At 38.4% G+C, this 16,369-nt stretch overlaps 1 protein-coding gene across 6 annotated transcripts in view; it reads right to left on the bottom strand.

Moving 5' to 3' along the window:
• Positions 1 to 16,369, bottom strand: part of LOC131236944 (protein ACCUMULATION AND REPLICATION OF CHLOROPLASTS 3, chloroplastic) — a 57,222-nt gene that overhangs the window by 22,665 nt on the left and 18,188 nt on the right. For 5 of the 6 annotated variants that reach the window (XM_058234490.1, XM_058234493.1, XM_058234489.1 and 2 more), the window contains exons 4-5: positions 14,108 to 14,242; positions 2,309 to 2,357 (exon numbers count right to left, since the gene is read on the bottom strand). In XM_058234490.1, the coding sequence (XP_058090473.1) occupies positions 2,309 to 2,357; positions 14,108 to 14,242 (184 nt within the window). The remainder of the gene's footprint in view (positions 1 to 2,308; positions 2,358 to 14,107; positions 14,243 to 16,369) is intronic. The other variant, XM_058234488.1, reaches the window with a different exon arrangement.

Here is a 16,369-nt window from a genome sequence, read left to right as displayed (position 1 = left end):
GTTACCCTTGAAATGGCACCCATTCACAATGGCATTGTCTTCATTTTCCCAGTTTTACATTTTTTCCAAACATTTTTGAAGTATGGGTCGGTTTTGTTATTTTCTGTCAACAAACCAAACTCAATCACTTCAAAAGATAGATTAAAGAAGATCATGGTACCAATCTTGTGATGAATGTGATGAATCACAAGGTATACTCTTGTAAATAGAAGACCCACTTAGCACGCCTAGAATTATGTTTCTTTTGGGCATTAAGAAAACTGTGAGCTTCATGATCAGAGTATAACACAAACTCGTGTATTAAGTAGTGACATCAAAACCGCAAGACTTACATAATGGCATAGAACTCAACGCTACAGGTGGAACAATACTTCTTAGCATCATTGAGTTTTTCACTAAAGAAGGCAATTGAGTGTCCCTTTTGACTTAAGACGGTCCCAAAACCTATGGGATGCATCACATTCTACTTCAAACACCTCATCAAAATTAAGCAAAGCAAGTACAAGTGCTTCAATTAGCTTCTTCTTAATAAATTTAAAGCTCTTGTCAGCTTCTCGTTTCCAAGCAAATTCCTTGGATCTTATGCAATTGGTCATGAAGGCAATGAAGTTGTTAAACCATCAGTAGAATGTTGCTAAGCCATGGAAGCTTCATTCTTTAGTGTGTGATTGGAGCTCACGTTGTTTTTTTTTTTTTTTTTTTTTTTTTTTTTTTTTAAATTTTGCTTGAAGAGACGCAAAAGGTATAATTAGGTGTTGCCCACGTAGCATTGAAATCATTGTGGCCTTAATGTCAAGGATTCCTATTCATGCAACCCACGTGTGCGTTCGCATGTGCAAATCAATCAGGAAATAAAGGATAATTAATGAGTTGAAGTCCATTAGGTTATGCCCTCCTCAATAGAAGCTCTTCTTTGGGCATGGCATGGAGGGAACCTAGCTAAGGAAGAATCAATCTTTTGGTGTATGATGTTGCTAGCAATTCTATGGAACATTTGAGGGGAAGGGAATAGAAGGTGCTTTCTCGACAAACAAGGTCTGTGGGAAGAGGCAGTTTGGAAGTCCAAACAGGATGTACTAGAATGGGCATCTAGGGTAAAGAATATGAAAGGTTGTAATATTTGGGATTGTATTCTTTCTCGCTTCTACTTTGTCTTAGTGATTCATCAAAAAATTAATTATCCTTCAAAAAACAGGGAACACCCTAGCATGAGGTTGGAATGTCATATTGTTCGGGTTCATGTTGGAAGTTATGGCATAAGTTTGATGTCGACTGCCAATCTGATGCAACCCTCCTTTATCCAGGCTGGGGACCAACAATGGGCACATAAAACTCCCATAGGTGCAATGCAATGGATTATTACATATGTTGATTACAATCAAGCGCTATCTACTAGTCCATTACATAGGTTGATTACAATCAACATATTCCAAAACAATTACATAATAGATATAATCAGCCATTACGTAATGATAACGATGGTAACCGTTACGTGTTATGGTTCATATGTAAAGATTGACTCATAACGGTCCATTATGGGACCGAAATAGGTTTTTTCTCAAGAAAAAAAAAAAAAAAAAACATAACTGCCCGTATCATAACACTAATGGTGGCTGTAACGGTCATCACCATTGACTTGATTACAATCCGCAAGTTGATTACAATCCGCAAGTTGATTACAATCAATGAGTTAACTTGTAGGCCTAGAATATTATTATATAATGAGAAATTAAGTATTTGTTTGAAGGTTTAAGAGATGACATTATGAGTTATAACCTAATAACTTCCAACCATTGTTAAAAATAAGAATTAAGAGCACGTTACAAAATGGAAAAAAAAAAAAACAGAACATATGAGATCCATGAGAATATATAAATATAAATATATATATATATATAGCCGCTTTTTACTAAGAAAAACAGCATTATATACCAAAACATAACATCGCTCTATTAATAAATTACTGTGCTAAATAACAGCCATTGTTCCTTATATAGCAGCCTTTATTGAGAAAATAATAACCATTATTTAACAAGAGTTTTCGCCACAATTTAGTTTGGATAACAATTAAATAGGCGTTTTTTGTTACCCAATGCCTCATAGAATGATGGTTCCCATTATAGTGCATTATGATATTTTACTAAACCTCAATTTGGATCCCGTAAATAATCATTCCAACTGAAAATTGGCACGCTTCTACAGATAGAATACATATCATCCAGCAATCATTAATTTATAGTGTAGCTTGCGGCTCACAGACCAGTTAACCGGAAGCACAAACAAGAAGTCTTAACTCATCAGTCCTCACCAATACAAAAATTTGTGCCCTCCCAAAGCTTGTTCACCAAGTTCTCCACCTGTAAATGAGGTCAAGATTTAAAGTAAGACTCAAACATGAAAGTAGAGGATCACAAAATGAATGAAGGCCGTTGACCAACAAGAAACATTAGTAATGAGTTCAGATGAATTCCACTTCCTTGATAGAGAGCAAAAAGAACAAGGTAATTTTATACATTAGAGCAAATATTGAGATATAGTAACTTATTAACACCAAAAGCAACTATTACAGAGTTGAGTGTGAGCATTGAAACATAGAATGATGAATTAATTCTTGTTCAAATGAGGGTCCTCTAGAGAGTTAGTGTATAGCGTGTGTGGTTAGTGGCTCTTTTAATGTAAGTGCATGTACACACTTTCCCCTTCTCCTGCAGTGTATTATATGCTTTATTCTAATAAAACATTGTGTTAGGGCATGTTAGTTAACACACGACATTTTCCCAAACTCTCCTCTTTCTTCTACTCTCTCACTCTTCTGTTCTTTTCTCCACACCATAATCATCAAATCATCTTCTACTTGGTATCAGAGAATAGATCCAGGCATTTCGCATTCAACATGTTGAGAGGTGATACGTCACCTTATTGACGTCAGCGTTGTACGGACACATGGACCCCATTTGAGCTAAAAATTTAGGGGTTTGGTATATCTTGATTTTAGAAAATTTGTCATGATTTTTTCAGAATTTTTTGGGCATTCTTTCATGGTGTTTTGGCTGAAATAAAGATATTTGAAAATCGGATGCCTCATTCGTTTTTCTTTGATCTACCTTAAATTGGTAAGTTTTCTTTCATTTATTTGCTCAAGATGGACCGAAATCTTCATCCCAAGCTACTCATGGAGGATTTTTTAAACTAAGATTCATTTTTGAGTGGTTTTTAACCTCAAATGGACGTGCGACTGAGCCGTTTTTCACTCGGTTGCGTCAGATCTAACTGTAATTCTTGAAATTTTGGACGATTGCTATTTGTTTGAGGTTTATCTCTCACTCTCTTGAAGGATTGAGTGAGAAAAAGTTGTTTGAATCAATCCTTCTTATTTGGAGTCTCCTATGGATGACAAAGGGCCCTCATCTCTTGGCATAGGCTCTCTTGAATCCAACCCCTTGAAGATTACCTGCATTAAATTGAATGGTGACAACTATCTTCAATGGGCGCAATCTGTAAAAGTGTTCTTAAGAGCCCGTGAGAAGTTGTCGTATATTTTGGATGATCCTCTGAGCTCTACAGAGGCTACTTACAAGTCTTGGACAAGGGGAATTATCAAGTTATTGCATGGTTGTTGAATAGTATGGACTCTTTGATTAGCCACTCAGTGATGTTTTTATCCTCGACTAAAGGCATTTGACATACACTTCATGATATGTTCTCGAAGTCTCAAAATTTTTCACAGGTATTCCAGCTTATTCAAGAAATTGGTCAGGTTCCAACAAAACTCAAGATCATTAAAAGATTACTATTCGACGCTTCGGGGCATGTGGGATGAGTTGGAACTTTATCAGCCTCTTCCTTCCAAATGTAAAGAGGATCATGAACATGCCCATAAGCAGCGGGATGATACTCGTATCATGCAGTTCTTAGCCGAGTTGAACTCCGATTATCTTCATGTTCGAGATCAGATTGTTATGCAGGATCCTCTTTCCCCATTGACGACAATCTATTCCATGTGCTAGCGCGCTACTGTCTCCGCTCTCCCTTCTCATTCATTTGTGCCACCAAAGAATTTGGCACACCTTGCTAGCGACCAGTCCTTTCTTGGCCTTCGGGTACCATCCTTGAGTTTAGGGCGCATTTCTGGTTATAATGGTCATGGTAGAGGCCACGAGGGAGATCGCAGTTGTGGCGGTCGTAATCTTCGTAGTCGTGGTGGACGTGGACGAGGACGTGATGGATCCCGCATTTGTTCGTATTACGGTGGAACCAATCACACTATTGTTTATTGTTGACAGCTCCATGGTCATCCTACGTATGCCGCTGCTTTTATTGTCTCCATAGTTGCTCCGAAGGGACAGTCTTCCACCTCGACAGCTGAGCAGTCTTCTTCAAGGGAGTCTCATCATTTCTCAGGCTGCATATGATTTTAGACGGATATTTGTTTAGGAGTGACCGCTTGTGCTTACCACGCACCTCCCTCCGCGATTTTCTTGTCTGGGAGTTACATTCAGGAGGGGTTAAGAACATTGCCTTAGTGGAGGATAAGTTTTATTGGCCAAGACTCAAGCGAGACGTGCCCAAAATTATAGGGCAATGTCATACTTGTCAACTGACAAAGCAAAAGAAACAGAATACAGGATTGTACACACATTTGTTAGTCCCATTCATCCCTTGCCAGGACATCAATATGGACTTTGTGCTTGGACTTCCCAAGACTATTCGGAAACATGATTCCATATTTGTTGTCGTGGACCGTTTCTCTAAAATGACCCACTTCATTCCTTGTTCTAAGACCTCCAACGCATCTCATGTTGCCAAGTTATTCTTTAGTGAGGTCATCAAACTACATGGGTTACCAAAAACCATAGTGCTTGACTATGGCGTGCGATTCATGAATTACTTTTGGAAGACACTATGGCACATGATGAATACTAGGCTCCAATTTTCTTCTGCCTACCACCCTCAGATTGATGGCCAGACTGAGGTGGTTAATAGGAGCCTAAGGAGTTTATTTCGATGTTTAGTAGGGGAGCATATCAGGACATGGGACATCGTACTACCCATAGCCAAGTTTGCATACAATAGTTCTGTAAATAGGTCCACAGGTCTAAGTCCTTTTGAAGTCGTTACTGGTTACAAGCCTAGGAAGCCTATTGATCTTATCCCCATGTCATTGTCCCATAGGCCATCAGAGTCTGCAGAGTCTTTTGCGCATCACATACATTCATTGCATCAAGAAATCAGGCAAAAGATCACTATTGGGGACTCTGTGATGGTCCGCATCAAGCCCGAGTGGTACCCTCCAGGGGTGGTTCGTAACTTACACGTGCGTAGCGCTGGGCCCTTCAAAATTATAAAGCGAAACGGTCTCAATGCGCATGAGGTAGATCTTCCACCTTCCATGGGAATTACTTCCATATTCAATGTGGAGGATCTACTTACTTTTCAGAGACCCACTGATACTTTGTCCGGCCCTTCACCTACCCATCCTCATTCCCCAGATTTACCCCTTGATCCATGGCTTCTTCCCAACCTTTCATCCCAGCCTCTGCCTCCCATACCTAGCCTTCACACACCCAAAGAGGAAATAGAGGATATCCTGGACCATGAGATAGTTTCAACATCGAACGGCAGGCTTCAGAAGTACCTAGTTAAATGGAAGTCACGCCCAACTTCAGACAGCACGTGGCTCGCTGAGGAGGAGTTTCAAAGACTTGATCCTGACATCCTGGAGCGGTTCAGGAGTTTTATTTCGCCATTCGCGAAATCTTCGCAGCCAGGGAGAGTTGATGAGGACATCGTTCACCTGCACGCCGCCTACACACGCAGGCACACCACCACCTCTACGCACGTACGTACGCAGAAAGACCCTACCATCGATTTGGCTCGATGATGATGTCCAGGGAGGGCCTCCTAGCTAGAAGACAAGTTTTCGTTCAAAAAAAGTGGGCCCGATAGTCAAGAAAAGCCCATCATGGGATCTCATGATCGTGGCCCACTGTCAGATTGATTTCATATTTTAGGTGTTGCTTATTGTTATTATTTAGAACATCGTGAACGCTTTAGATTTCTTTGTTTGGATTTTATTTTAGTTTACTTTATCGCCAAGTAATAGGTTGCACACAAGGTGCAAGTTTTTGGAGTACAAGTTTTTTTCCTATAAATAGGCACCCCTTGTAGTTCTTTTCATTCATTCAAGTTTAATAAAAATTCCTGCTTTATTTTTTTCTGCTTTCTTCGTGAGTTGTGGAAGAATTCAAAAGTGGGTGCGAAGCCCTCTCTTTTCGAAGGGCTAACTACCGTGGTGCGAAGCCACATCAATCCCGATTCACCCTCATCTTCCATCATCTCTTTTTTCTCATCTTCTACCATCATCCGTGCTTTGAATTCGTCCTTTGTTGCATCAGTTTCTTCATTACAGCAGATTTTTAGATTTCGACCCTGCAGGACATCAAAAACTTCGACGGAGTACTACGCACAAGCCGTTGCTCGGATCAACCCGAAACTTCGGGGTTTTGGAGCCTACCCCCAACCGACCAGTGCCAAGGAGGGCTTTCTCGAAAACGACGCCCCCTCGCACGTGCGGCCAGGCACCTACTCACGTGTAAGGTCCCCAGGCCCGCTGTCCACACACGAGAATCGTCTTTGGTTCAGGTTTTATCCCTCTTTGCCTCCTTATACATATTTTCTTCATAAACCCTGAATCTAGATTGCTTTTTCCCTAAATTGTTTGCCGTTTTCATCACCCTAGGGTTCCTTGAATTGAAATTGGGGAATCCCTTAGATTAGGAACTGATTTTTATGCATGTGTGGTTGATTTCTATTGCTCTTTGACATCGTTTAGTTTATAATTTTTTATTAGTCCAGTCCTAGCCTATGTCAGCCTGGACCCGCAGAGATTCCCCTTTTAATTGAATGATTTGGACTGTCATGTGGGATGTGGAATTTGTGTAGCTGTTTCTGAATTGGTATGATCTAAGCTTGAATTCTTGCATCTCATACTTAAATTTCATGTCTTGCATCACCTTTCTACCATTCTTGCAGGAGCATGGTATTGTCTCGAACGTCGTGTGCTCGTACACCTCAACAAAATAGTATTGCGGAATGAAAGAATCATCATCTTCTTGAAGTTGCTCGCACCCTTCTCCTTGGTAAGCACCTACCTAAACATTTTTTGGGTGATACTCTTCAACCGCTACTTTTCTTATTAATCGTATACCCTCATGTATCCTGTCTTACAAATCTTTATTTACTATATTGTATCCTCATGATAATCCATTTCCTCTACCATCTAAAGTTTTTTGTTGCACATGCTTTGTTCAAATTTTTGATGGAAGTAATGATAAACTTAGCCCCAGGGCAATTAAATGTCTTCTTAGGGTACAGTCGGAATCAAAAAGGGTATAAATGTTATGACCCCTTGACTCGCAAAAAATATGCCTCTGTCGATGTAACCTTCTTTGAGGATATTTCCTTTTTCTCAACTCTAGGTCGATCTCTCTGTGATCCTCTTGCGAGTTGGGGGAGCATGACTCTTATCCTCTTCCTCTTTCCACTATTGATCACGAGGAAACTCCTCTCCCCTCCATTCAATATCGTATTGGTAATTTGGGTGACCCTAAGCCTCTGCGGGTGTATCATCATCGAGATAAATTTTCACACGCTCAGTCATCCACATTTCCGCTCACTTTAGATGTTGACTAAGGTGACTCTCATATCTCGAGTTTAGATCTCCCCATTGCCTTGGGCAAAGGGTCACGATCTTATACTCAACACCCCATTAGTAATTTCGTTTCATATGATCATCTTTCACTGTCCTTTCAGTCGTTTGCAGCTTCCGCTTCATCACATATTATTTCTCAGTCTCTCTCATATGCTCTTCAAAGTCCTGACTAGACAAAGGCAATGATAGAAAAAACGTCTGCTCTTTAGAAGAATCATACTTGGGAGCTTGTGCCTCTTCCTTTAGAGCATAAACCTGTTGGATGTCAATGGGTTTATACGATCAAGTTTCTTTCAGACAACTCCATTGATCGCTATAAAGCTCGTCTTGTTGCTAAGGGTTACACACAAACTCATGGTGTGAATTATTTCGAGACATTCTCCGGTGGCTAAGCTTAATTCAATTTGCGTTATGATCTCCTTAGCTGTTAATTTATCATGGCCCTTGTTTCAACCAGTGCTTGAAATATCGATATCGCGTTATGTATCACACCTTTGGGATACAAATACGTATCGGTTATCTCATGGGATATATCGGTTGTATCGCGTAATGTATCGTTGTTGCTGACAACATGGGGAAATTGGTCGATTTTTTCAATGGAACTTCAGTGATTGTTAGAAAAACACATCAACACACAAATCAAAACATTAAAAAATATGTGCACATAATAGGTTTTCTTTATATGGGGTCCTAATCTATGCGTTGTCTAACTGAATTGATGCAAGTATATTCAAAGTTCATTCATATAATTTATAAATATAAGAAGACATGTGGAAATACAACCAATACATTAAAGAGCAAAAGAAGAATCACTAGATTAGGTCACATACATGTTTGATTTTATGTTTGAACATAAGGATTGCAACCGATTTGCGACCAAGTGGGAAATTTTGATTTTTTCAACTTTCCGCAACTCAGCCCATCTCCTCCAAATCTCAAAATTGAAGCTCCCAATCCATGTATTTGTAATAATTTGATGCTAATTTAACATGATTTACTGAAGAAAAAAAAAAAGGAGGATTGAAAATCGAAAATGCTCACCGAATCGAACATGTGAGATATATCGCACTACTTGCAAGTTTCGCATCGCACGGGTGGGATACAAGATATATCGTGGGATATATCGGCCAATATCGTCGATATTTAAAACATTGGTTTCAACTTGATGTTAAGAATGCATTTCTCCATGGGGACCTTGCAAAAGAAGTCTACATGCATCAACCTCCTGGTTTTGTTGCTTCCCACAACCCTGCGTTTGTATGTCGGTTGAAGAAGGCTCTTTATGGACTCAAACAATGCCCGCGTGCATGGTTCAAAAAATTTATTCAAGCTCTCTTGGAATTCGGCTTTGTTTGTAGTCATGCCGATCATTCCCTCTTTATATGTCATCGATCGACAAACATCTTGATTCTCATTGTGTACGTGGATGATATTGTTCTGTCCAGTAGTGATTCGGTTGGAATGAAGGTCAAAGAATTTTTGAATACCAAGTTTAAGATCAAGGATCTTGGTCCTCTTCGCTACTTTTTAGGAATTGAAGTTGGCCGCTCCTCATCCGGGTTGGTCTTGTCACAACGAAAATATGCACTTGATCTTCTCATGGAGACTGGTATGTTAGGGTACAAACCTGCTACCACCCCAATGGATACTTCGCAGAAGCCTTGACTAGATGATGGTGCTCCTTTCTGATCCCGGAATGTATCGACACCTTGTAGGATGGCTTATTTACCTGACTATTACCAGCCAAATCTCTCCTTTAAGGTGGGCAATGTTAGCCAATTCATGTAAGCTCCTCGTGCTTCACATCTCACGGCTATATACAGCATACTTCGGTATCTAAAATCAGCCCCGGGTCTTGGCCTCCACTTTTAGTCACACGGTTATCTTCATCCTTCTGGCTATTTCGATGTTGATTGTGCGGGTAGTACTTATGATTGTCACTCTACATCCAACTTTTGTACCTTCCTAAGTGGCAATCTTATCACATGGAAGAGCAAGGAGCAACCAATTGTTGCTCAGTCCTCGACTGAAGCAGAATATCATGTTATGGCTTATGCGACATGTGAGCTTGTATGGTTTCGCAATCTTCTTAAAGAACTTAGCTATCCTCCTTCAGTTCCTATTAATCTTCATTGCGACAACCAAGTGGCTATTCATATTACTCGTAACCCGGTTTTCCATGAGCGAACCAAGCATATTGAGGTCGAATATTACTTTATTCAGGAGAGAGTTGCCTCCAAGGAAATCATTTACCCTTTTGTTCGATCCAGGGATCAGCTTGCTGATGTTCTTACAAAGTCCTTGAGTCGAGATGTTCTTCATCGTGTTTGTGACAAGTTGAGCATGATCAACATCTATGCTCCAACTTGAGGGGAAGTCTAGAGTGTTAGTGTATAGTGTGTGGTTAGTGGCTCTTTTAATGTAAGTGCATGTGCACACTTTCCCCTTCTCCTACAGTGTACTATATGCTCTATTCTAACAAAACATTTTGTGTTAGGGCATGTTGGCTAACACACAACATTTCCCCAAACTCTCCTCTTTCTTCTTCTACTCTCTCAGTCTTCTTTTCTTTTCTCCACATTATAATCATCAAATCATCTTCTATTGGTCCTTATATGTTCATGTTTTCTTCGACAAACTTTATTATGTGAATGTTGACTTATGCTCTCTCTCTCTCTCTCTCTCTCTCTCTCTCTCTCTCTCTCTTTTCCAATTAACACCAATGCATTAGATGACTAAATGCAAGATACAATCTCCCAGTCCAAGATATCAAAGAATTCATCCAAGTTTAATGCAGGTGCTTTTGTAAAGGTGATACAATTTTCAGCGCCAGTCAGGTTTTTGGATTCTCATTTGGCAGAGGCCGCAGCTCTGCTGCAGATGTTAAAATTTATTATTCAGTTTAATCTCTTCCCCATAACCATCAAAGGAGATTCCTTGAATGCGATTTCGTGGGTGTGAGGAGGGACATATCCCTGGAGATTAGCAGATACAATCGAAGAGATTAATGATCAATGCTCTGAGCATGTCTTTTTTCCTTTGCCCCAATTCCTAGAGATGCTACTGCTGACGCAGATACCTTAGTTAAACGAGGTGCAAGTAGACCAAATTTGTAGATTGAGGATCCCTGGTGTCCGGGTCGGTTTATGTCCCCTGTTGGGTTGTCTGTTTCAATGTCTTTTGTGAGTGGTTTCTTCATGAAGCTGCCTTTTGTCGCATGCATCTGTTGTATTATGCCTTCATTTTTCTCTTTTTAATAAAGTTTGGTTTGCCCATTAAAAAAAAACAAAAAACAAAAAAAAAAGATCCTTCGTAATGACAAACCCCCACTCAAAACTCCTGAAGCAATTTACTAAAATTGAATTCTTGATAATTTTTTATGATCTATTGGACATTAGGATTGCAAATAAGTGAGGAAAACCTTGAAAGATATAAACACATTTCTTATACATTTATTACTGGGCAGTATCTAGGATGAAGTTCCTTGGTCTTGTTTGTAGATTTAGTGCTAGTGGATAAGGATAATGAGGGGACGTGTGCTAAAGCAGGGTGTTGAGGCATTCTCTTTTGATATCTGGTTACAGATCCCTTCCCCAAGCCCATACGTGTTTCCGTAGGTCTTACAGTAACGGGTTTGTTGGGAAATATACATATGGTCTGAGTTGCTATTTCTCTGTTCAGCAGTTGCTCTTTGTTGTCTGTGTTTCCCCTGGGCCTGTGTTGCTCTGGCTGGCGCAGTGTTGTATTAGTATGTGTTTTCTTAATAAATTGGTGTTACCCTTCAAAAACTGAGAGTGCAAGTGCTAATTGGTGGTCTAAATGAAGGATTTAAGAGTGGAAATGTTTAAAAATTAGCAGAACCAAGAAACGACAACTTTAACAAGAATAATTATACATGCAATAGCTCGCACTAGATAGATGCTAAAATATTAAAAGGGTCATGTTCAGTTGAGAAACAATGCCCATCTCTTTAGCTCCAATTAAAGTTTCAAGACTAGCAAAGAAGCAGTGGAATGCTTAGACATGACAAGGGTTTGCTCACTAAGACCATCCTAAAGCTAAAGCTATTGTTATCTCACAGGTTTGTTTTGGCAGAAAAAATCTGGCACCATATTGATTTAGTTTCTATATATATGTATGTCTAAGCTTACACCAATTACATAGTTATTTTATTTCTTTTATCCTTGAGTTCTATCAACAATAACACCTTCATGTTCTATCAGTAGCAACAGACCTTGGATTTTTATTTTTTAATGGTAAATAGAGATTTATATAATAATAAAGAAAAGTTCATTTATTGGCCCATTTGATTCCACCAAGTCTTGGGTCGACCTACGACTGATCGACTGTAGTGGTTTGGAAATTATAATATCATATCTTCAATCTAAACAATAGGTTCAAAAAAATGTATATGATAAACAATTTTTTTTAAAAAGAAATACTGTGGAAAATGTGTCGTGACTTGTATGATATTCATAAAAAAGAAATGTCATTTGTGTCACCCAATGCGTAATGGTTTCAATAGCTTTCTGATACACGATCGGATGCTAGCATTTAAACCATGTATAGATATGATGACTGAAAAGACCTAAAAGCCTCATTCTAAAATTTCTACAAGGTTCTGAAAGGGAAGGGCAAGAGCAAGGTTTTGAATAATGGCACCAGTGGGAGCATTAGCTGGAGGGTGAGGGGGGTGCAAAATCTTCTTTTAGCCCAAAACTGTTATAAATTTATTGGGAAAATGGGAAAAATGTAAACACCAAAATTTATCTCCTTTTTTTTGGTAGTTTTAATCAAAAGTATTCAATGGTGTACCAGACCATTCTTTGATGAGAATGTTGTATTTCGGCTAAACCTGCTGAAAGTGAGCCAATTAAGCCAAATTGAACACAAATCAAGTGCCATTTGGTGCATTACGGCCAATTTCATTGAAATACCCAAAAAAAAAAAAAAAAAAAAAAAAAAAAAAAAAAAAGAAAAGAAAGATGGAAAATGTAAAAACAAAAATTTGATGGCTGACCGCTTTTCCGGTTTCTCCCAGAAATTGTTCATACCGCTTTTATTGATTTAGTCCCTCTCGAATCTAGTGTTTTGATTCACAAAATAGTCCTAAATCTACTCCAAAATGAGTATCTACACTTCCTCCAGGTTTGCACATGCACGCACACACACACAAGGAGAGCCTTTATGGACCGATCAGCCCGCATCGGGTGTATCGGCCCTGCATCGGTGGTAATACGGCCCATATTGGACTATACCAGCCAATAAGAGCATATACTTTCCAGTCAGTTGATTCAGCCCCATATCATGTAACGGTAGGGACTGAACCAATATGGTTACAACATGGCTGTATCGTAACCATTTTTTAGAACCTTGAGTAAGAGCATAGCTCAGAATTATGCCTTATCTGTCAACAATCCCTCTATCATATCATCCTATTGTAACTGCTATTGTAACTGGATGACATCATTATCTCTAGGAATTCACGTGATGGAATAAAGAAATTTGAGAACAACTCCAAACTTATTTTGGCATGAAAGATATAAGAAGCCATAAATTCTTTATAAAATCTTTAATGCAACTAATAGGTAATCGACTGACGCTGACTCAATATAAGTATTCTCTTGATTTACGGAAAAAAGTTAGGATAGGCCAAATGTAAGCCACTCAAATTGCATTACACCTATGAACTAAAAGGAATTGCAGCCCCTTGAACCTGATGGTACAGAAAACTTCAACTATCTCATAGTTCAGAAATGCGCTTGGCAAAGTAATGGTTATAAAATGAAGTTACTTTACTGAGTATGAATTCTAAACCCAGGAAACAGACTAGTACTGAAAATTGCAACAATGTAATAGTTCACAAAAGGTGCTAGGCAAGATAACTGTTACAAAATGAAAATAAGTACGGAAATGAGAAACCGCTCTACTAATGCTATTTTATTATAACAAATAAAAAGAAGGAAATGGTAGCATGTTCATCATTGTCGTCAGCATCATCACCATAGCCTTGTCCCGGCTATCTGGGGTCAGCATTATATATCCTATTTTGCCAACATGGATGTAATAGGAACTCCCAAGATTGCTTGGCAAAAGTTTTATGACCAGCTGCCTACCTGACATCAACCCTTCTCCCTTACCAGGCTTTTGACCAGCAGGTGCTGCATCTTTACCAGGCAGAGTTTTTCATAATGTTCGATAGTAAATAAAATTCAAGCATCATGATTAACAGAATAGAAACAGCACTATATAATTTTGAATATTCAATAAATTTATTATTTTCCATTTCTTTTCTTTCCTTTTTTTTTTTTTTTTTTTTTTCTTTTTTCCTGGTACAAACGCATGTTGAGTCATAGCTTTGAAGAAAGGGTACATTCAAAAACAAATTAATGCTACCTCATGTTGGCGCCTTTGTCCCTCGAAGCTAAAAGGCTTCAGAACAATGGCAATCGCCAATCCTCCTGCTGATTTTACAACACTAAGAAGCTCTAATGCTGTTACATGATCTACGCTGTATCCTGCACTAGCTACCTATAATAAACAAAAGAGATCACTGACTAGGAACATTTTGTTTTGAAAAGGAATTTCACATAACAACCTGATACCCACAAATTTTGGTTTTCATCCAATGCTTATGCTAAGGAGAAATGAATTGACATATTACATCACAGGGCTTTCTTGTATGGCAAATCAGAGATGAGCTTTTCAATAAAGATAAAAGAATTCCTCTGATCCACCCATCCAAATCCAACATTTGCAATTCCTATTCTACTGCTACCATCAGTTAAGTTCTTCTGTGAAATTAATTAAAGTTAACATAGTATGCTCAATTGTGACACTAGAAAATGGAATGAAGAGTCATAGATAAAATGTGAAAGGAAATGCAAGATCAGAGTGTCATTATGCTCCACTGGTTTACTGGACACCCGTATGATACCAAGAAACATAAGTGCATAAAGAGGTCAGTAAGTAAAGGGAAATGCAAGATCACAGTGCCATTAAACTCCACTGGTTTACCAAATACCCATATCATACAAAGAACAATAAATGCCATTACACCCTCTCAAATATAAGTGCATAAAGAGGTTTTCACTGCAGTATTTTCCAGTAGTCGTTTGGCTCAATAATCGCTTTCATAAACTTCACCACAAAACATTTGAATTTAAGAACTAGCAAACTGGTGATATCTGCAGTTTCCTCCTTTACCAGACAGAAATTGATATATAACATGTTTCATGATTAAAAGCATGTCCATCATCCCAACAAACAATTAGACCGTGTTTCACAAAGCATTTTGATTATTGCTAGAACAAGTTGGTTTCAAATGACAAGTAACAGCCTATGCCAACAAGTCACTATTTGGAGCTGCCGAAAATCAACTTTATCACAATGAGAATAAATGAATACAGATCTCTGAAAGGATTAATTGGTGCAAGAGCATGTCTGTCACTTATTTTCTGGGCCACTTTTTGGGGGACAAACGACGTCCAAATAGCACAAAATTGTTGTTGTTATCCACCCACAGATCAAGCATTACCACATTCAGATAAGTACTGAAGAAAAATGACTGACTTACAAAAAAAAAAAAAAAAAGGATTATGAAGAAAATTAGGGTTTTGTTAACGATGTCATCATGTGGGGTCAATCACAAGGTCCAAGAATCAAATTGCTTGAACATGATTTAGAAAAGGCTTCCTTCATAGACCTAGAAACTAATCGCGGTTGGAATAGCTGTTGGACCAATCAAAGTTAGTTGCTAAGTTAGCTTCATTATTGAGTTACCATAGTTGAGAGTCTTGATTAGCTACATATATTGGCAAAGGATTGTTTTTATTTATTGTCACTTTGAACTTAGTGGGTTTATGAAAGTTCTGTGGGAAAGTTTTACACCAATCTAACTCATTTTCTTATTTTTTTGGTTTAATAGGTTTTAGAAATGCCTCAAACACTAGTAAGTTGAGATAGGAGTGTTTCAGATTTAGAAGGTTGGATTTTAGAGTTGTTTAGGTGGTTATAAATATGGTTCTATGAGAGAAGTTACAAATTTTCAACCTGTGCATTTGATGGAACGAAAAAATTTCTTTGAGGTCTTCTTTTAGCTTTAGTTCTAAAAGAGTGATTTTTCCAATCTTTCTATAGTTTTGCTACTAGAAGACTGTTGGGATCTTTCCAGTCTTATTCAAGTTAGGAATTATTCTACTTGTTATGTGGCTTGGTTAAGGGAATCAACTATAATTTAAGTCCGGTACACACAATATTCCCTTGAATTCTTCAATTTAGGGTTCAATTTTTCGACTAGTACTAAAAATGATAAGCAGAAGGATCAGAGCAGAAAAAGAGGATGAAGAATACCAGTTGCAACCAAAAAGGATATGTATGTTTTATACTGCAAGTTCAGAATATTCATGCATCTTATCTTTTGGTCCGAAGTTAATTTGATGCCACTTTTAGAATGCAAAAACAGAGTTTCTTACTTTTATATTACCATACTTCGTAATTCATCATCCATTGGCTTCTTGTGATAATCCTCAAGAAAAGAAAAGAAAAAAAAGTCCTACCCATACAAACCTAATTTCGAGGCTCCTGAAAATGTTTCTCTTGACATTAATGCAGCATAACAAAACTAGCAGTACCAACTCATTCCAGGCAACAGCAAGT

The sequence above is a fragment of the Magnolia sinica genome, chromosome 2 (genome assembly GCF_029962835.1).
Source record: "Magnolia sinica isolate HGM2019 chromosome 2, MsV1, whole genome shotgun sequence".
NCBI classification, from domain to species: Eukaryota; Viridiplantae; Streptophyta; class Magnoliopsida; order Magnoliales; family Magnoliaceae; genus Magnolia; species Magnolia sinica.
This window is presented reverse-complemented; position numbering and strand designations above follow the sequence as displayed.